The sequence below is a fragment of the Oncorhynchus mykiss genome, chromosome 2, assembly GCF_057628025.1.
Source record: "Oncorhynchus mykiss isolate SJ-2025 chromosome 2, ASM5762802v1, whole genome shotgun sequence".
Classification (NCBI taxonomy): Eukaryota; Metazoa; Chordata; class Actinopteri; order Salmoniformes; family Salmonidae; genus Oncorhynchus; species Oncorhynchus mykiss.
Window position 1 is genome coordinate 25,030,001 of NC_143023.1, and position 22,425 is coordinate 25,052,425.

The window sequence follows — 22,425 nt, forward strand, 5'->3', positions numbered from 1 at the left end:
CATTGATGATGCGTCATCAGTCTAATTCAGGGGAAAGAGAGCCAGTTAGCACCAAGCAGATGGAGGAAGAGGCTCACACTCATAGCACTTTCTCAGTGCATTAAGAAAGTCCATTAGAACTATATTTAGCTTTAGTGGGCATTTGACGCCTCTCCAACTTCAATATATTTAGTATATGGATATCTGAAATATCAGATATGAGTGCGACACAATTCATGTTTTGAGTTGCTGAAGATATATTGTTGGCTACAAAATAGTTGTATTTTCTGCCTGTGTTCTATCTTTGCCAACTCTGTAATTTGTTATGGATGACGGAGTGGGTGAGTGATTGAGAACTGTAAAGGGACTATTATCATCAGACTTCCTGGCAAACAGCAAGGCTTGAACAGCATGGTGTTCTGGCTAAATGCACTGTTATTTTGGAAGAGGAGAAGAAGACGCTTTCATGATCATCATTGAATGTGCTCCTGCATTGTCTATGTCTCCTGACTGGAACACACCAACAGAGGAGAAGCGATCACTCTGGAGTGGGTGGAGGGTAGAGCTATGTTGAAACGGTGAATCTTTAATGCTTGTTGTGTGTTTTTGTTGCCTTGTCACTACAGGTACTGTATCTCCAGGCCTGCTCACATCATGCCCCAAAATAAACCTAGCATTAAGCTTGTTATAGAAACTGCAGTGTGTGCAGGCTAGGCTGTAGCATGTTTTATGGCAACCCAACATGGTCTGTGTGTAGTTGCGTAGTGTGACTGTTCGAGTGTTGAACTTAGAGTAGATTGTCCGGAAGCCTAAAAACCAAGTTAGCTATGGTAGTTAACACGAGCTTGTGAGAATTATCTGAGAATTACCTGACCTAGGTTAGATAGCTAGAATCAAGAACTGGCGTGCTTTTTGTCTCCAACAAAACTACTTGTGTGTAAGTATTAAAAGGCATCACATACTGAAATAGTCTTTAGAAGTTGGAAGCTCCTCTGGGAGCAAGAAAGGAGAAAAGGCTATTTTTCCTCTGCAGTGGGTCTATGCCCAGCCTGGCCCTGTTTTAGGAAGAGTTTCCACAGTGGAACGACAGCTGCTGACCTCGAAGGTAATGAGATGGGGGCTTTTGATTAAGTTGCGCTCTGATTTGAGAGTATAATTGAACGTGTTGCAGATAGTGCATTTGCTGTATCGACAAGCGACTCTGCAAAGGCCAGGATGTTAATTCGTCTCTCGAGTGTTGCTGAGGTTTTCATTCATCACTGTAGCACTGTGTGTGTTTTGCGTGTTTGCGTGTGTGTGTAGGGCAAAATCACCAGCTTCTGTATCAGTTGTTCAGCAATTCTCAACCTGTCGTGCCGCAGTGTGAAGACACATTTGAATCACTTCCCTTTGCACTCTCTTTATGGAGATTGTGCTGATTGATGCAGTTGGATGTAGATCTGCTAGACATTATGACGTGATTATAGGTTCAGACCTCTCCCAAAGCACTGTAGAGACAGATAGGAGACAAGAGGAAAAAAGGCCCAATTAAGCACATTAGACATTTGTAAATGCCTTTCTAACGTTTTTCCCAGACCTGGCTACCTTTCTATCCCTATCTTAGTCTTTCTTCCTGCCTCACCCTTCTCTATTCTCTCCATTCCTTTCCTCTCTCCACCTCCCTCCATCCCTTGTTCTTTCTGTGCCAGCTTGTCAGGCAGAGAGCCAGTGTAGCAGCCAGGAGTCCAAGACCCCCTTGCGGGGACATGGCGACACTAGAGTAATGACTGTGTCAGATACCCTCCAGTAGTCGTTGTCGTGTGTGTGTGTGTGTGTGCGTGCGTGCGTGCGTGCGTGCGTGCGTGTGTGTGTGTGTGTGTGTGTGTGTGTGTGTGTGTGTGTGTGCGCGCGTGCGTGCATACGCGTGTGTGCTTGCAAGCGTTCGTGTGAGATAGTGAAAGGTAAATAGAGCGAAAATGAAGGAGAGAGTTTGCTCATGACATAAAGATTATATAGTGCAATCACTTTTTCCACATTTTGTAATGTTATAGCCTTTTTCTACAAATTTTTCCCAATCTTCTGTGCAGGTCCTCTCAAGCTCTGTCAGGTTGGATGGGGAGCATCGCTGCACATCTATTTTCAGGTCTCTCCAGAGATGTTAAATCGGGTTAAAGTCCGGACTCTGGCTGGGCTACTCAAGGACATTCAGAGACTTGTCCCAAAGCCACTCCTGCGTTGTCTTGGCTGTATGCTTAGGGTCGTTGTCTTGTTGAAAGGTGAACCTTTGCCCCAGTCTGAGGTCCTGAGTGCTCTGGTGAAGGTTTTCATCAAGGATCTCTCTGTACTTTGCTCCATTAATCTCTCCCTCGATCCTGACTAGTCTCCCAGTCCGTGCTGCTGACAAACAACCCCACAGCATGATGCTACCACCACCATGCTTAACTGTAGGGATTGCGATAGGTTTCATCCAGACGTGACTCTTGGGATTCAAGCCAAGAATTCATTCTTGGTTTCATCAGACCAGAGAATCTTGTTTCTCATGGTCTGAGAGTCCTTTAGGTGCCTTTTGGTAAACTCCAAATGGGCTGTCATGTGCCTTTTAATGAGGAGTGGCTTCTGTCTGGCCACTCTACCATAAAGGCCTAATTGGTGGAGTGCTGTAGAGATGGTTGTCCTTCTGGAAGGTTCTCTAATCTCCACAGAGGAACTATGCAGCTCTGTCAGAGTGACCATCGGAATCTTGGTCACCTCCCTGACCAAGGCAATTCTCCTCCAAATGCTCAGTTTGACTGGGCGGCCAGCTCTAGCAAGACACTTGATGGTTCCAAACTTCCTCCATTTAAGAATAATGGAGGCCACTGTGTTCTTTGGAACCTTCAATGCTGCAGAATTGTTTTGGTACCCTTCTCCAGATCTGTGCCTTGACACAATCCTGTCTCGGAGCTCTACGGACAATTCCTTCGACCTCATGGCTTGGTTTTTGCTCTGACATGCACTGTCAACTGTGGGACCTTATATACACAGCTGTGTGCCTTTCCAAATCATGTCCAGTCAACTGAATTTACCACAAGCGGACTCCAATCAAGTTGGTTAAACATCTTAACTCTGAACAATGGAAACAGGATGCACCAGAGCTCAATTTCGAGTCTCATAGCAAAGAGTCTGAATACTTTATGTAAAGGTATTTCTGTTTTGTATTATTAATACATTTGCAAAAACTGTTTTCGCTTTGTTATTATTGGGTATTGTGTGTAGATTGCTGAGATTTGTTTTTATCCAATGGAGAATAAGGCTGTAATGTAACAAAAAGTGGAAAATGTCAAGGGGTCTGAATAGGCACTGTGTAGGTGTGTGTGTGTCTTTGTGTGCCTGTGTGTGTGTGTGTGTCTTTGTGTGTGTGTGTGTGTGTGTGTATGTGTGTGTGCGTGTGCATGTGCCTGTGTCTCTGTGTGTGTGTGTGAGTCTATGTGCCTGTGTCTCTGTGTGTGTGTGTGTGTGTGCATGTCCCTTTGTCTCTGTGTGTGTGTGCGTGTGTGTGTGTGTCTTTGTGTGTCTGTGTGTGTGTGCGTGTGCATGTGCCTGTGTCTCTGTGTGTGTGCATGTCCCTTTGTCTGTGTGTGTGTGTGTGTGTGTGTGTGTGTGTGTGTGTGTGTGTGTGTGTGTGTGTGTGTGTGTGTGTGTGTGTGTGTGTGTTTGTGTGCCTGTGTGTGTGTCTGTGTGTGTGCGTGTGCATGTGCCTGTGTCTCTGTGTGTGTGCGTCTGTGTGTGATAATTGAAGAGTGAGTGGGGCTGGATCCAGGTGGTGGAATATAAAGGGCTTAGAAGTGATCCCGTCGTGCTACCGCTTCCCCACCAGCAGGGGGGGTTTTACGTAACACAGCAGTCTGCAGTGGATGATATCGGCCACGATTCAACTCATTTGACCGTGAACCGGCCATGGTCAGGCATCACACACACACATTGAAGACCTGACTACATATAGGCATACACACACACACGCTAACACACACGCTACAACCCAACTAGCTAAGCCCCCAACCGAGTGTAGTCTGAAACGTTACACCCAGACACTGCCTACATGAACACTCACATACTCACAGAGACAAACAAAACTTAATCAGATGTCATACAAGGATGAACAGACAGAAGAGAGACCAGGGTAATGCCACTGGTCAGTGGGTAGAATGGTGCAGAGTAATCAATGTCCTTCCTGAAATCGCACTCACCATCCGTGTCATTGGGTGACCTTGTGTCACCCTTCTGTAGTCCTCCATCCTTCCATCTCTCCCTCATCCCTCCATCAGCAGAGTGTGAAACACTGGGTCACTGATGCGAGGAGAGGGATGACTTAGCCCTCTGAGTTCCTCCACACAGACATAGGTGGTTCCATGTGAAGTAGCATGAATATTGAGCATCCGTCATTTATCATAACGATGGGGAGAACTGGACAAGCGTGTGTCGAAGGCGGGAGTATGTAGATCACTCTAGGGGCAATAATGGTCGTTGAACTGAAATATGACACCATTTTAAAATGTATTGCAGTCATATAGTGTGTACTTAATCATATTTCTTCCACCACAGGAAACTGTCCATAGTTTGTTAAATCAAGTGAATGACCCTTAACATGCAGACGTGTCGATCATGTGTCTCAGTGAACTGCAAACCTTCCTTTTGTTATTCTGTTCGTCAGTTGTGGTTAAAGAGCACAGCTTAATGGAACAATGCTTATACAATATGCAGGTTCAACATATTTCCTCTTTCTTTTCCTGTAATTTTTCATTCCAAACAGTAATCCCCCACCACCCATTGTCATTATCACACACTACTGGTAGTAGTTGGAGAAAAATGTCAAAAAATAACTTTCCAATTATAGTCACTTTACAGTCACTTTAGGGGTCAGAATTAGACAGAGACTGACCGTGGCCTGTTTTTTCTGTGTGCCTCATGATAAACAGTGTACATTCTCTCCGAGCTATTTAGCAGTTACCTAAGGTGTTTGGTTCAAAGTCCCTGGACCCGGATTACAGTCCTGGACAAGGCTAAACCCCAAATTCACTGTAACACATTTCCTGATGGAACAGCTCTGTGGTGTTTTACCGAATGCTGTGTTTTACCTACGATATCTGCCTTGTTATTGATGTGTTTTTATCATGCTCCATCGAACTGAAATCATGTCTTCTCCAAGCAACACAGGTCAGCTCCTCAGAGCTGCAAGACGTGTTTCAAGAGACCTCCTCCAACATTTTCCAGATCAACGCAAATGGTAAGTCTTGTAAATATGTTTGTGTGTGTACATGTGTAACTGTGCCTTTTCTGTTATACTGTTGATATAAACTCAGCAAAAAAATAAACGTCCTCTCACTGTCAACTGTGTTTATTTTCTTGCAAACTTAACATGTGTAAATATTTGTATGACCATAACAAGATTCAACAACTGAGACATAAACTGAACAAGTTCCACAGACATGTGACTAACATAAATTGAATAATGTGTCCTTGAACAAAGGGGGGGGGGTCAAAAAGTAAGAAAGTAACAGTCAGTATCTGGTGTGGCCACCAGCTGCATTAAGTACTGCAGTGCATCTCCTCTTCATGGACTGCACTAGATTTGCCCATTCTTGCTGTGAGATGTTACCCCACTCTTCCACCAAGGCACCTGCAAGTTCCCGGACATTTCTGGGGGAAATGGCCCTGGCCCTCACCCTCCAATTCAACAGGTCCCAGACGTTCTCAATGGGATTGAGATCCGGGCTCTTCGCTGGCCATGTCAGAACACTGACATTCCTGTCTTGCAGGAAATCATGCACAGAACGAGCAGTATGACTGGTGGCATTGTCATGCTGCAGGGTCATGTCAGGATGAGCCTGCAGGAAGGGTACCACATGAGGGAGGAGGATGTCTTCCCTGTAACGCACACATTGAGATTGTCTGCAATGACAATAAGCTCAGTCTGATGATGCTGTGACACACCGCCCCAGATCATGACGGACCCTCCACCTCCAAATTGATCCCACTCCAGAGTACAGGCCTCGGTGTAACTCTCATTCCTTCGATGATAAACGCCAATCCGGCCTGGTGAGACAAAACTGTGACTCGTCAGTCCAGCACTTTTTGCCAGTCCTGTCTGGTCCAGCGACGGTGGGTTTGTGCCCATAGGCGACGTTGTTGCCGGTGATAACTGGTGATGACCTCGGCATATTGCGGACAGTCTGAGCACTGATGGAGAGATTGTACGTTCCTGGTGTAACTTGGGCAGTTGTTGTTGTCATCCTGTACCTGTCCCGCCAGTGTGATGTTCGAATGTACCGTTCCTGTGCAGGTGTTGTTACACATCTGCCACTGCGAGGATGATCAGCTGTCCATCCTGTCTCTCTGTAGCGCTTTCTTTGGCGTCTCACAGTACGGACATTGCAATTTATTGCCCTGGCCACATCTGCAGTCCTCATGCCTCCTTGCAGCATGCCTGATTAGCAGGGATGAGCAGGGCATCTTTCTTTTGGTGTTTTTCAGAGTCAGTAAAAAGGCCTCTTAAGTGTCCTAAGTTTTCATAATTGTGACCTTAATTGACAACCATCTGTAAGCTGTTAGTGTCTAAACGACCATTCCACAGGTGCATGTTCATTAATTGTTTATGGTTCATTGAACAAGCATGGGGAACAGTGTTTAAAACCTGTTTGGGATAGGGGGCAGCATTGGGAAGTTTGGATGAAAAGCGTGCCCAGAGTAAACTGTTACTCAGGCCTAGAAGCTAGGATATGCACATAATTAGTAGATTTGGATAGAAAACACTCTAAAGTTTCAGAAACTGTTAAAATAAGGTCTGTGAGTATAACAGAACTCATATGGCAGGCGAAAAACTGAGAAAAATCCAACCAGGATGTGGGACTTTTGAGGTTTGTAGTTTTCAAATGAATGCCTATCCAATATCCAGTGTCTGTGGTGTCAGATTGCACTTTCTAAGGCTTCCAGTAGATGTCAACAGTCTTTAGAAGTTGTTTCAGGCTTCTATTGTGAAAGGGGAGAGAATAAGACCACTCAGAGTAAGTGGCTCAGCTGAAAGCCAAGAGTTGTTTATCAAGCGTGGCCATGAGAGCGTCCTTGGTTATCTTTCTTTTCTATTGTCAACGCTGTTGTCCGGTTGAAATAATATTGAATATTTATGATAAAAAGATCCTAAGGATTGATTATAGACATCGTTTGACATGTTTCTATGAACTTTAATTGAGCTTTTTTTACTTTTCATCTGGGTGTTGTGCTCACGCTTTGTGCATATGGATTACCGAACTAAACGCGCAAACAAAAAGGAGGTTTTTGGACATAAAGATTAACTTTATTGAACTAAACAAACATTTATTGTAACATTGAGTCCTGGGAGTAACACCAGATGAAGATCATCAAAGGTAAGTGATTAATTTTAACGCTATTTCTGACTTTTGTGACACCTCTCCTTGGCTGGAAAATGTCTGTATGTTTTTTTGTGGCTAGGCGCTGTCCTAACATAATCGCATGGTGTGCTTTCGCCGTAAAGCCTTTTTGAAATCGGACACTGTGGTTGGATTGACAAGAAGTTTATCTTTAAAATTATGCATAATACTTGTATGTTTGAGGAATTTTAGTTAAGAGATTTTTGAGATGTTTGAGATGTTTTGAGATGTTTGAGGAATTTTATTATGAGATCTTTTTCATTTAAAAAAAAGGTTTAGTGGAGGGGTGTTCCGCATACCAGAAAGGTTCAACCCTTTACAATGAATATCTGTGAAGTTATTTTGTATTTTTACGAATTATCTCTGAAAGACAGGGTCTTTTTTTTTTTGCTGAGATTACTACTGTAAAAGCACTTGAACTTCTTTGACGTTTACAATGCTATATGTTTCTCCCCATCTCAGTTGTAACATTAGAGAAGAGTCTTCAATCTTTGGGAACGTCCAGAGACACTGCTGAACTGCGACAGAGCCTGTGAGTAATCACAACACACATGTGCACACACACACACACACACACACACACACACATGCACACGCACACGCACACGCACACACACACACACAGACAAACACACACGCAAATTATAGTACTTACATATTCATATCAACACATTAGTGTGCAACTCAAGCGAGTAACTCAACGGCTTCCTCCCTCAATTAACCAACCGTCTGAACACTAACCATTTACTGCTGTGTTATTGACATCACATACTGCTGCAACCATGCATTAGCTACAGATAAAGTGTAGCCTGATACATAGCCTCTGAGTGTTCATGCTGCTTGACCTGTCTGTCCTTTAATCATGCCGAGGGTCACATTAAGCTCAGTAGCTCCAGAACAGAGAATATTTTCTAAATATTTCAATGTCCTCTTTCATAGCCGATATTGATTATACTTGTTTTAGTTGAGCTGCCAGCAATTACCAAATTCCTGCCTGATGACAAAGTGGCCAATCTGAGATGATTGTGTCTGTTTAAAATGCATTACACCCCACTGTGCTGCCTGGCATGTCATCAATTCTATGAACATTTTTTTATGATCACCTTGGAAACCTACACTGTCTGAATGTGTGTATGTGTGTGTGTTTCTTTTGCTTTCTGTTGCTTTCTTTAATATTGGTGCAGGATGTGAACCATTATAGACAATGATCTGGGCTCACTGCTCTGAATTACTGGAAAGAAAATGGTTTTCCATGTGATGTGACCCCTTTGTGTCAGCTGTCAACAGCTACAGTATTGTATACATTCTAGTGTCTTGAAAGGATGGTTGAATGGCACAGTTGAATGGTTGAATGCTACAGACGAATGGTTGAATGGTGCAGTTGAATGGTTGAATGCTACAGTTGAACGGTCAAATGGTACAGTTGAATGGTTGAATGGTGCAGTTGAATGGTTGAATTGTGCAGTTGAATGGTTGAATGGTGCAGTTGATGTCACGCCTTGGACACAGCCGGGGGAATATCGCCGCCCCAAGGCAGAGCTGGAGGCAGTCAAAGCGGAGAGGCGGCGGTTTGAAGAGGCAGCACGGAAGCAGGGCTGGAAACCCGAGTGTCAGCCCCAAAGGGGGGGGGCACACAGGAAGTATGGCGAAGCCAGGTAGGAGACCTGCGCCAACTTCCTGTGCTTACCAGAGAGCGAGAGAGCCTGGGCAGTCACCAAGTGCCATGAAGCCGGCTCTACGCATCTGGTCTCCAGTGCGTCTCCTTGGACCGGCGTACATGGCACCAGCCTTACTCATGGTGTCCCCGGTTCGCCTGCACAGCCCAGTGCGGGCTATTCCACCTTGCCGCACTGGCAGGGCGACCGGGAGCATTCAACCAGGTAAGGTTGGGCAGGCTCGGTGCTCAAGAGCTCCAGTGCGCCTGCACGGTCCGGTTTATCCAGTGTCACCTCCACGCACCAGCCCTCCGGTGGCAGCCCCCCGCACCAGGCTTCCTGTGCGTGTCCAGAGCCCAGTACTCCTTGTTCCTCCTCCCCACACTCGCCCTGAGGTGCGTGTCCTCGGCCCAGTACCACCAGCGCCGGCTCCACGCACCAGGCCTACAGTGCGCCTCGTCTGTCCAGAGCTGCTAGAGTCTCCCGTCTGTCCAGAGCTGCTAGAGTCTCCCATCTGTCCAGAGCTGCTAGAGTCTCCCGTCTGTCCAGAGCTGCTAGAGTCTCCCGTCTGTCCAGAGCTGCTAGAGTCTCCCGTCTGTCCAGAGCTGCTAGAGTCTCCCGTCTGTCCAGAGCTCCTAGAGTCTCCCGTCTGTCCAGCGCTGCCAGAGCCTTCCTCCTCTCCAGCGTTGCCGGAGCTGCCCGTCTGTCCAGAGCTGCTAGAGTCTCCCGTCTATCCAGAGCTGCTAGAGTCTCACGTCTGTCCAGAGCTGCTAGAGTCTCACGTCAGTCCAGAGCTGCTAGTCTCCCGTCTGTCATGACCGCCAGAGCCGCCAGTCAGCATGGAGCCGCCAGAGCCGCCAGTCAACCAGGATCCTCCAGAGCCGCCAGTCAACCAGGATCCTCCAGAGCCGCCAGTCAGCCAGGATCCTCCAGAGCCGCCAGTCAGCCAGGATCCGCCAGAGCCGCCAGTCAGCCAGGATCCACCAGAGCCGCCATTCAGCCAGGATCTGCCAGAGCTGTCAACCTGCCTGAGCTACCCCTCAGTCCTGAGCTACCCCTCGGTCCTGAGCTTCCTCAGTAATGAGGCACCCCTCAGTCCAGGTGGGTCCTTTGTTAGGGTTACTAGACCAAGGTCGGCGGCGAGGGTCGCTACTCAAAGGACGCTAAAAAAGCGGACTAAGACTATGGTGGAGTGGGGTCCACATCCCGCGCCAGAGCCGCTACCGTGGACAGACGCCCACCCAAACCCTCCTCTATGGGTTTTGGTGTGCGGCCGGGAGTCCACACCTTTGGGGGGGTACTGTCACGCCCTGGCCTTAGTTATCTTTGTTTTCTTTATTATTTTGGTTAGGCCAGGGTGTGATATGGGTGATTTATGTGTTTTGTCTTGTCTAGAGGTTTTTTTTTATTTATGGGGTTGTTTTCAGTTTAGGTGTCTAGGTAAGTCTATGGTTGCTTAGATTGGTTCTCAATCAGAGGCAGGTGTTTATTGTTGTCTCTGATTGGGAACCATATTTAGGCAGCCATATTCTTTGGGTATTTTGTGGGTGATTGTTTCCTGTCTTTGTGTTTTATAAACCAGTTAGGACTGTTACGGTTTTCACGTTTATTGTTTTGTAGTTTGTTCATGTTTGAGTTTTCTTATTAAAGAACTATAACATGAACTATAACCACGCTGCGTTTTGGTCCGCCTCACCTTACCAGGAAGAAAGCCGTGACAGTTGAATGGTTGAATGCTACAGTTGAATGGTTGAATTGTGCAGTTGAATGGTTGAATGGTTGAATGGTACAGTTGAATGGTTGAATGGTACAGTTGAATGGTTGAATGGTACAGTTGAATGGTTGAATGGTGCAGTTTAATGGTTGAATGGTATGGTTGAATAGTACAGTTGAATGGTACAGTTAAATGGTTGAATAGTACAATTTAATGTTTGAATGGTACAGTGGAATGATCAAATCAAAGTTTATTTGTCACATGCGCCGAATACAACAGGTGTAGACCTTACAGTGATATTCTTACTTACAAGCTCTAACCAATAGTGCAAAAAAAGGTGTTAGGTGAACAATATGTAAGTAAAGAAATAAAACAACAGTAAAATGACAAATGACAAAAATGAAAAGTAGCGAGGCTACATACAGACACCGGTTAGTCAGGCTGATTGAGGTAGTATGTACAGGTAGACATGGTTAAATTGACTATGCATATATCATGAACAGAGAGTAACAGTAGCGTAAAAGACGGGTTGGCGGGTGGTGGGTGGCAGGACACAATACAGATAGCCCGGTTAGCCAATGTGCGGGAGCACTGGTTGGTCGGCCCAATTGAGGTAGTATGTACATGAATGTATAGTTAAAGTGACTATGCATATATTATAAACAGAGAGTAGCGGCAGCGTAAAAAGAGGGGTTGGGGGGGAACACAATGCAAATAGTCTGGGTAGCCATCTGATTACCTGTTCAGGAGTCTTATGGCTTGGGGGTAAAAACTGCTGAGGAGCTTTTTTGTCCTAGACTTGGCACTCCGGTACCGCTTGCCATGCGGTAGTAGAATGAACAGTCTATGACTGGGGTGGCTGGGGTCTTTGACAATTGTTAGGGCCTTCCTCTGACACCGCCTGGTGTAGAGGTCCTGGATAGCAGGCAGCTTAGCCCCAGTGATGTACTGGGCCTTTACGCACCACCCTCTGTAGTGCCTTGCGGTCAGAGGCCGAGCAATTGCCGTACCAGGCAGTGATGCAACCAGTCAGGATGCTCTCAATGTTGCAGCTGTAGAACCTTTTGAGGATCTCAGGACCTATGCTAAATCTTTTTAGTTTCCTGAGGAGGAACAGGCTTTGTTGTGCCCTCTTCACAACTGTCTTGGTGTTTGGACCATTCATAGTTTGTTGGTGATGTGGACACCAAGGAAATGGAAGCTCTCAACCTGCTCCACTACAGCCCCGTCGATGAGAATTGGGGCGTGCTCGGTCCTCCTTTTCCTGTAGTCTTGGTTATGTTGAGGGATAGGTTGTTATTCTGGCCCCACCCGGCCAGGTTTCTAACCTCCTCCCAATATGCTGTCTCGTTGTTGTCGGTGATCAGGCATACCACTGTTGTGTCGTCTGCAAACTTAATGATGGTGTTGGAGTCTTGCCTGGCCATGCAGTCATGGGTGAACAGGGAGTACAGGAGGGGACTGAACATGCACCCTTGTGGAGCTCCAGTGTTGAGGATCAGCGTGGCAGATGTGTTGCTACCTACCCTCACCACCACCTGGGGGCGGCCCATCAGGAAGTCCAGGATCCAGTTGCAGAGGGAGGTGTTTAGTCCCAGGATCCTTAGCTTAGTGATGAGCTGAGGGTACTATGGTGTTGAACGCTGAGCTATAGTCAATCAATAGCAATCTCACATAGGTGTTCCTTTTGTCCAGGTGGGAAATGGCAGTGTGGAGTGCAATAGAGATTACATCATCTGTGGATCTGTTTGGGCTGTATGCAAATTGGAGTGGGTCTAGGGTTTCGGGGATAATGGTGTTGATGTGAGCCATTACCAACCTTTCAAAGCACTTCATGGCTACGGACGTGAGTGATATGGGTCTGTAGTCATTTAGGCAGGTTGCCTTTGTGTTCTTGGGCACAGTGACTATGGTGATCTGCTTGAAACATGTTGGTATTACAGACTCAATCAGGGACATGTTGAAAATGTCAGTGAAGACATCTGCCATTTGGTCAGCACATGCCCGGAGCACACGTCTTGGTAATCCGTCTAGCCCCGCAGCCTTGTGTATGTTGACCCGTTTAAAGGTCTTACTCACGTCGGCTCCGGAGAGTGGGATCACACAATCATCCGAAACAGCTGATGCTCTCATGCATGCCTCAGTGTTGCTTGCCTCGAAGCGAGCATAGAAGTGATTTAGGTCGTCTGGTACTGTTGAATGTTTAAACGGTACAGTTGAATGGTACAGTTGAATGGTTGAATGGTGCAGTACAATTTGGATTATTTTCATGCTGTGTGGATGCTGCACACTCACGGCTACTCACTGCCACTTCCAACGACTACCGTAACTGTAATTTTCACGAGAGGAGATTGTCTTCATCTATTTTTGTAATGGTTGGCATATTTTACAGTACACACAAATGCCCTGCCTCTGGTTAAGAATGTTAATCAACCATCTGCACCCATGGTCTACCTCTCTACTCCCGGCTACAACCACAATCTCACGGTTAATAGAATTGGACCCGTCCTTGTAATCGTGGAAATGCACACAGCAAAAGTCTAAGTGGATTAATCGCTCCCACTCTCTGAGTGTCATTGTCTTTGTTAGTGCATTAGGCATTCGGTGGCGACTCGTCCGTAACCCACCAGAGGACAAGGACACTGTTTAGAGGAGTGGAGAGGGAGCGGAGAGGGAGAGGAGATGGGGAGAAGAGAGGGAGAAGAAGAAGGAGGAGAGGCAAGATGAAGGGGAGGAGAGGAAAGAGAAGAGAACAGAGGAGGCAACAGACTGCTCTGACATACAGACAGAAGGCCAACTGCCACAGAGGGCCTCAAAGAGCCTCTCCTCAACCAGCCATAAGGCATACCTTCTGCCACGGGCTCCCCACAGCAAAGCCCTCACACAGTACAGTACATTAAAGTACATACACTGGAGCTATAGATGGAGGATACTGTAGGAAACGTTACGTCAATTACTGTATCTACCCAGGGCTTTCATCTTGCAGAGACAGATCCACATTTATCATGGAGTTAACTTGGAACCTTTTAGCAAATAACCCCTATGTTTTCTTCATGGTGCTATAAAATGATATGACATTTTTGATGGGATATTAAATAGTGTCATATCAGACACACTGATGTTCCTACAAACAACCTCAACACATAACTGCACAGTACTGATCAAACTCAAATCAAATGTATTTATACAGCCCTTCTTACATCAGCTGATATCTCAAAGTGTTGTACAGAAACCCAGCCTAAAACCCCAAACAGCAAGCAATGCAGGTGTAGAAGCACGTACTACCATACTATACTGCCTTACAATTCACATTGTCACGAACCGGCTCAAAGCCCGTAACAAAAGGGAGACAACGTGGAGATAAGGAGTAACCAAAAATATATTTATTAAATAAAGTAAACTAAGTACAATATACAATGGTGTGTGTAATCAGTAATCAGTAGTGTAAGTCAGTGTTTTGCATGCATGAATGTGATAATGCAGAGTGTTGAAAGGTGCCAAAGCAAACAACCAAAAGGCCACCAAGAAACACAACAAAATCTAGAAAGGTGTCTGCATGGAGAGAGTCTCTTCCATGAATGGGGAAGTGGTGTGTTTATCCTGGGACACACCGGGCCCAGGTGTTTCCCATGTAGCTGTCGACCCTCCCAACTCCGACCACCGGCATCCTAATAAGGAAAACATGAGCAAAGAGAGAATACGGCAGACAGAGTGGGAGGGTCGTCACAACATCTATTACAAAATCCACAAAACTAATGTACTGTAAAATATATTATTGATGAAACAAACATGTCAAATATGCTTCCATTTGTTGATGAACGAAACCTTTACTGTGCAGACAATACGCTAAATTAGCCCTGTGCTAATATTTAGAAACATCATTTTTTCCACAAAAGTAATTTGTTTTCTACCATGCTACATGGGTTTAATTGAGTCAATATGACCATACTCTATTTCGTTTTTTAAAGACAGCACTGTGGAACAATTCATTTAATGAAATCACATGAGGTGATATATAGAGAGAGAGAGCGATAGACAATGCTTGAAGGAGGGATGAAGAAGAAACTAGATAAAACTGTTGTGGTGCGTGCGTGCATTTATGCTTGCGTGAGAAGCCTTGAACAAATACTGTCTAAATTCACAAAATCTTCCTAGACCGTGTTGTGGAGATCTGCAATAAGAACATTGATTTAGTGTCTGGTGCTGTCTGTGCAGTCTGGGCTTAGCCTCTGAGCCTGGTGCTCCCCTGGTCCCCTCTAGCCTATCTTGGACACAACATACTGCACAGTACAGCAGACCTGGGTTCAAGTACTATTTTAATTCATTTCAGATAGTTTATCAGGGCTTGACTGAGGTTATGTGGCGCATTGGAAACAATGAAATAATTGCACAATTGCAAACTCTGCCCATGTAGTTCGCCAGACAGTCTAGAGCAGTGTTTCCTAAACTCGGTCCTGGAGACCCCAAGGGGTGCACATTTAGTTTTATTGCACTAGCACTACACAGCTGATTCAAATAATGACCTCATAATCAAACTTTGATTATTTGAATCAGCTGTGGAGTGTTAGGGCAAAAAACTAAACATGCCCCCCTTGTGGTCCCCAGGACCAAGTTTGGGAAATGCTGGGCTAAATCAAACACTAAAGGTAGGATTCTGAATATGATTTGAACCCAGGTCTGATGTACAGTACATTCTGTCCTGGTGCTCCCTGTAGAGACCCAGGGATGAACACGGCTGGAGAGACCTACTCCTTACCTCCCCACCGAAGTCCTCAAATATTGATCTAAATCTGGAGAGAGGAAATGAGGGGGAAAAATAGAGAGACAGACAGTCCTCAGTGTATCAGTGAACTCAGAACCAGGGCCATGTCACTGTAATTCTCTGGACACTTGTGGGAAGAACCAAGCCAGCCTAGTGGAAAACAGTGGGAAAATAGGCTTCCTGTTTTCTTTCAGAGAGAGAGAGAAAGAGTGAGAGTGAGAGATCTTGAGGTTTAAGGCCAAGCAAAAGTACAGTCACGCTAGCTTCTGAGGGGAGAAATAAGTTGAGCTACAAGTATGGCCCCTAAAGCCAGAGAAAGTATGACCTCTGTGTTTTTTGTGTATGACATAATCCTGCTGTGTCTCTGTCACTCTGCATTGCCTCAGCAAGGTCATACTGTATCTGCCAGTGATACATTCAAACCACTCACGAAAACAGCCATTCATAATGTTGTGCAGGAGTTGATTACTGCTTTACTTCCCCCATTCATGCAAGACCGGTTGTACTAGAACACATGTAAAAGCTGCTGTTGTTAATTAGAGTCCGTAGCTGTGGGCTGGATGAGGCACTTGTAATATCCAGGAAAAATATCTGGTCAATCATATGACCCTGATACAGCTGAACATTGGAGTTGGTTCAGCATGCTGGATCAAAAGTGTGCTCTAAGTGCTTCTAAATCCACCTGCATACGGTCACTAATAAGGCTTGACTGTGACCTTCTGTTGTATCTTAGGTAGGTAAAGGAAACATGTGCACACATACAAATGCACACACACATACACACACACCCACACTCTCACACACACACACAGGAACTAAAGGGATTAATAAGATGGCTAAACCTCTGGCTGAGGTGTCATCGTTTAACGGTTCAGTCAAAGACTTCTCAGACATCCAGAGGATTACGGTAAACTCACGGCTAGTTCATGCACCATCACAACAGGAACAAGATGACTGATCTATGTGGAGAAGGACTGTGCCTTTGGATCTGCAGGCATGAAATGAGTTAACCTAATACACAGGAGGTGAATATCCTAATTCTGTTGTCCTCAGGCCATACTGTATTCACTGTATGACATTGATTGGGATAACCTGTACTTCAATGGTTTTAACTTAAAACCATGCAACAACAAAAACATGTCAAATGTGTGAATAGAACACAACATTTATCAACATTATCATCAACATCTTCCAATGCTTCATGTACTAAACATAAGAATCCATTATGACCTGTTTTAATGAATTCCTGTGGATCATCTATGAGTCATTTTGCACCTGTTCTAGAGTTAGTTTCTATGGATCATCTGTGTAGGTTTATGCCACTGTACCGAGCAGTATGTTATGCCAAACTCTCTCGGTTCACATCGCCCACTCTAGAGGACCCTCTCACACTCTTCTGACGTATCACATTACAAAGCTATCGAGATCTGTTAGTCACTGGCGCCCCCACAAAGATCTCAAGAGTAGTGGCCCAGCAGCAGAAAAGTATGTAAAAATATAATGTGAATTGCAATCAGTCACCTCCGATGACTTTCTCCTTTGTGCTCTGCTTTGCATTCTTTTGTGGCTGATCAGCCCCAGTGAGAGAGAGATGGAGAGACAAAGAAAGAGTGGGAGAGAGGTGGAGCGTAGAGAGAGAGAGACAGTGAGTGAGGGATGGAGAGTGAATAGAGAGAGAGAGAGCACACAGGGAGACCTGTGACTAGTTGTCTGAAGGATAGTGTGTGAGAGAGAGGAGGTGCTGTCTTGATTTCCCCATGTGTAATGCTGCCTCTGGGCAAGCAGGGTTCTGTTGAGACAGACTGCTTATTTGTATTATCCAACCAGATTTCTAAGGTCATAAGAACTCACCGACAGTTTAATTTCAACCAGTTCAGTTTCATCCTCCATGTTGCCTCAACACAATATCACTAGCCTCAGCCCTCACCTAAACCTAAAAACAACAAACCCAACTTCATCCAGAAACATTACTGCTCCACTGAGATAAAGAGCACATTTCCAACTTCATAAAAAACATTATTATTATTATTATTAAAAAACAAAATTATTATTATTATTTTTTTTTTATCAACATTTAAAAGGAATAGTTTCACCATATTAAAACGAGAGTTCAGTTCACCTAACAGGGTTGACCTTAAAACGAGGAACAGATTTAAAGAAATCACTAATCAAATGAAATAAATAATAATCTTCAGAAATGACAGTAACTAGGGACTTACAATGATGGTGAAAACTTGGATATTTTTTTTTTTTCTTGCAATCTTCCTAGAAGAAATGTGTTGCATTTTTCATGTGGTTTATATTAAAGGTAACTTCATTTAATATAACAGGTGTTTAAAATTCAATATTGTTGCACTAGTTCTACTTATAATATCAAAGGGACGCAAATGTCACTACCCAGAGATGCTTCAGTAAGTGAGTGTGTGGGAGGAGACGTTGAAAACAAATGTGAAAAGCTACAGGCAGTCAGTATTGATATTAGTGCAAGAAAATGTTTTTGTGCATGCAAATGTGACTGTTCTCTATCAGAGATTTGAATATGATTTCCATAATCACAATAGTGTCTGAAATCAGTAAACTTACTGAATCTTATTATGTTGTCTTCACAATGTACTGTTCGGCCAAAGAAACCATGAGTGGCAGGCTGTAAGTGGAATTGTTTAAAATGATACTTATTGATTGAATCGCCATCCACACGTATGCCACTATTTGATAATAAATGTGCTTGTAGACAATAATTGGGGGTTCATTCATTCAACATAAAAATCCATACTGTCCTTGACTGAAAGCTATAGCCATAATGAGTGCGCCTCCATCCTCCCACCACTGGGTAGCACTGTAGTTTGTAAGCTGCTGTGTTTTTTGATGGTGAAAGCCTGGGTGGCTCCTCTTTTTCTCCCCCTGGCAGAGGAAGAACACCCAGCTCCCTGCGTCCCTCACTGGGCCATTGTACAGGACATGTCCCTACCTCTGCTCTGTCAGACTGTCGTTAATATAGATTCACTTAATTGGTTGAACTTAGAGTTCCCATGGAACTCTGAGTTCCCATCGCCCTGGCCAGCCCAGAAGGCACACTGTACGTTCTAGAATCCAGCCCCAGGGGATAAAAGCTGCCATGTCCTGCCACGTCCTCCAGAGTTCACAACCCCGAGAATAACCTCACTCATACCACCTTAGAAGCTAAAGACTATGTGCGTATCTCTTTGTCTTTTTGTCTTCTCTCTCTGGTACTCTCTCCCTCTTTATCTCACTCGCTTTCTCTTTCACTCTTTCTTTCTCTATGTCATTCTCTCTGGCTCTCTTTCTCTTCAATTCCAGACATTCTACACAGCAGCAAACGAACAAAGTCATCACCAGCACCAGTCAACTCATCAAACAACTCTCTGACATCATCACTGGCTCTACACGGGTAAAAAAAAAAAAAATCCATCTATTTTTCCAGACTTGGTATCTAATTAAATACACAGAAGCAGAGACATAAATTAAGATAATTGTCACTAATCTTCGTTCTTCTTTTCTTGTTTTCACAGCAAGATCGTCTTCGCCTGACTAGACTTAAGACAGAACTCTCAGAGTCGGTTCAACGCTATGGAGATCTGCAAAAGGTTCCCTTGCATTGCCTCATGTCTTCTCATCTGTTTGGTGGGGTGTTGTTCTATAGAGAATGGTGACCTTGCGACATGAAACATAAAGAGTTGATTTGCAACACGGCTGCAATATACAGTATGTTGTACAATATGAACTAAATGCTTCTCTCATGCTCTTGTGCTCTCTCTCTTCTTGTGTCTCTTCAGAAAATTGCAGACCGTTCGAGGGCCTTGCTACCCCCGGCACAGACAGAAATGAAGCAGGTGAGTTTGATGCACAGAGTATCAGTCTGTACTGGCCTTTGTTCCATTGTGAAGGTGACATGGCTCATTAGAGACAAAGATAATAAGCTTGGCTTTCCTTGTTTGATTGCCTTCTCATGAGAGGTTCTTTGAAGCTTTGTCTAGTGTCTCCTCTCTTCTCTTCGCTCTTCTCTCAGTTCTCTCCCCCTCTCTTCTTTTCCCTTTTCTCTGTTTTCCCTCCCGCTCTTCTCTTCCCTCTTTCTGTTTTCTTTCCCTCTCTTCTCTCCACTCACAGACAATTTATTTGCTATACATCCAAGTCCCTTCAGTACTGCCACTGTTGTTCAACACATTATCTGTATTTTTATGTCAGTTGAAAAGTTCAAAATGGAGAGACACATCATGGGTTTGAGCTGGGGTGTATGTACCTTCTGCAGGACATAGTGGTCCCGACTACATCAACACACAATCAGATCTTCCCATCCCTTCAGGGGAGGAGGTGGTATGATAAGAGATCTGTGATGGGATGATCCTGCTTTTTTCACTGAGGAAGAGAGGCAGAAGAGAGAGAAAGATAGAGAGAGAGAACAGAAGAGGAGACAACAGATAGTTTGATATTGAATATGAGCCACAGACAGTCTAGCCTGGAAGAACTAGATAAAAATAACTGTAGGCTAAAAAAAACAGACGAGATGCACTCTGATACCGTGTGACGATTCAATCCAGCCCCCTTTTTACTCTTTCATTGGAAACCATCACTTTCAGACTACTGAGATGGAAAAATTATAATCCAATCTATATTCCATCAGACATCACAGAAATAGACGGACTCACTCACATACAGTGGAAAATCATGACAATTAGTATGTCTATATTATGATTTATACATATAGTCATGGGCTATACCATATAAAAACTGTCTTGAAGTCAGAGAACAGGTATCATTTTGATACACCAGAAAGCATTGTGTCTGGAGACCTTTCTCTCTCTCTCTCTCTCTCTCTTCTGTGAAACCCGTCGTATTTTGTCTCCCGTGGAGACATCTAATACAAATTATTATATGAGATATATAGCCTTCTTAGAACACCTTTGGGGACAGGAGAGGAGACAACTAAAACAACAATACACCAAAGTCATTTGTTGTAAGTCAGAGATGAATGAACAGTGAATCATTTTGAAGGTGTCACATTTCTATGAGTTCTAAGAGGGACTGAGCTGATTTTTTTTTTTACCTCTTCACAATACAATTAAATCATGATTGAATTTATTCATACATCACACCGGCAATAACAACACTGAAAACTGCACTGATCCTTATCAAAAGCACTCAATAAAGCTAATGAGAAACTCAGACGTCCTTTATGATGCACTGTGTAGTGTTACTGTGTTGTATGTGACACTGTGTCACTGTACAATGTAACTTGCTGGCATCCAGTTACCTGTAAGTTACTGTAAAAAAAAAAGTACAGCATATTACTGTAAATTCTGAAGAAATGTTTAACAGTACATTACTGTAAAGTACATACAGTACCTTTTTTACAGTAACTTACAGGTAACTCTCTGCCAGTAAGTTACCGTAAAAACAACCAGATATTTTTTTACAGTAATGTCTCATTTAGCTGTTCATGCTGGTAGCTAGGCTGTCATTGCCTGATCTTCATTTAACCTTTTAAACTTCCTCATGGTTTCACTGTAATGTCCTGGAATAATATCAGTATGAACATGTCAAGTTAGAGCGCTGCCTGAAAATCTATGCAAATATCTGTTTATGTTGATGTTGATGTTATTGAAACAAATTTCACATTAACTTTCCCTAACTTTCCCTGAAAGAGTTCTCGTTTGAAATCATACTTAGCTCCAATGACCAGCTGGAGAATACACAAACTCAGGTAAAAAGCCCCACTGAAGACACTACTATTGAGGTTCTCCTTACACACCCCTGAACCCTACAGCACCAGGACACCAGAGACTTAAGTATTAAGGCTTATTTTCTGCTGAATCAATTTCATCAAGGTCTTTTCATTATGCTGGCTCAAGAGGAAAGCGTCTCTGACTCTAGATATAAGGACAGGTTACGTAACAGTGATTATCTTCAGTGAAGAAAGAAACTTCAATGGACATCGAAGGTTATTCCTTTTTTAATAAATGTGAATAAGGAAGACTTCTTCATAAATCACTACATTTCTGCAGTTTTGGGGAAAAGCAGTTGGTCTGTAATTTAGTATAGCCCGGCCAAGAGACCCATACCTCGGATGTCAGTAACACTACTGTAGCAGATGGTGCATATTCACTGACAACAAAAAGCAAAAACAGCACAGAAGATAGAGCAGATAGGCTGTGTGGTTCACATTGAGTGGGCAGACCAAAGACACAGGCCCTCCTCTAGCCCCTCCCACCTCCGTACTGAAGAACCTACCCACAGTAAGCGAGGAACGACAAAATGATTGGATGAGTCACACTGTGGGCAGGAAAAACAAAAGCCACCTCAGGGTTTTATCAATGTCATAAATATGCAATCAGATCAATGTGGGCCTCTTTCAGTGACCGACTCCCACGTTTCCATTGAGCGTGCTGAAAGGAGAGCGAGCTCAGTAAACTGCCTGCACAGAGAAGAAAAGGGTCCAAGTCCTTTTTGATTGAACTTGGGTAAACAGTGTGAAGAAGGGGTGGCAGCTGTCTAGAGTGATATATTTAAAGTGAGAAACAGTCTAGTTGTGTTGAGGTGAAATTGTATTCCGGGAGTACAGGATGTTTTCCCCCCAGTTGCACTCCGGTTTGCTCAGGTACTGTGACTCAGATCATGGCAAGCACAGAGGACCATGAGTCAGCCAGGGGTTAGCCCTGTGCTGTGAATCACACTGTCTGCCTAGACCTTTAATGGAGTCAGGGGGAAAGAGGTGCAGGTCAGAAGCAATATACATTGGTATTCTCAAAACAAATCTATTTGTAATGTTCTCGTGTGTGTGTGTGTGCACGTGTGTGTGCATGTGTTTGTGTGCGTGTGTGTTTGTGTGTGTGCTTGTGTGTGTGTGTGTGTGTGTGTGTGTGTGTGTGTGTGTGTGTGTGTGTGTGTGTGTGTGTG

General features: G+C 44.3%; 1 protein-coding gene across 2 annotated transcripts in view; it reads left to right on the forward strand.

Annotated features, from left to right (window-relative positions):
* Window positions 1–22,425, forward strand: part of tsnare1 (T-SNARE Domain Containing 1) — a 188,419-nt gene that overhangs the window by 82,930 nt on the left and 83,064 nt on the right. For both annotated transcript variants that reach the window (XM_090193776.1, XM_036943565.2), the window contains exons 3-7: window positions 5,144–5,221; window positions 7,845–7,914; window positions 18,832–18,922; window positions 19,044–19,118; window positions 19,308–19,364. In XM_090193776.1, the coding sequence (XP_090049902.1) occupies window positions 5,144–5,221; window positions 7,845–7,914; window positions 18,832–18,922; window positions 19,044–19,118; window positions 19,308–19,364 (371 nt within the window). The remainder of the gene's footprint in view (window positions 1–5,143; window positions 5,222–7,844; window positions 7,915–18,831; window positions 18,923–19,043; window positions 19,119–19,307; window positions 19,365–22,425) is intronic.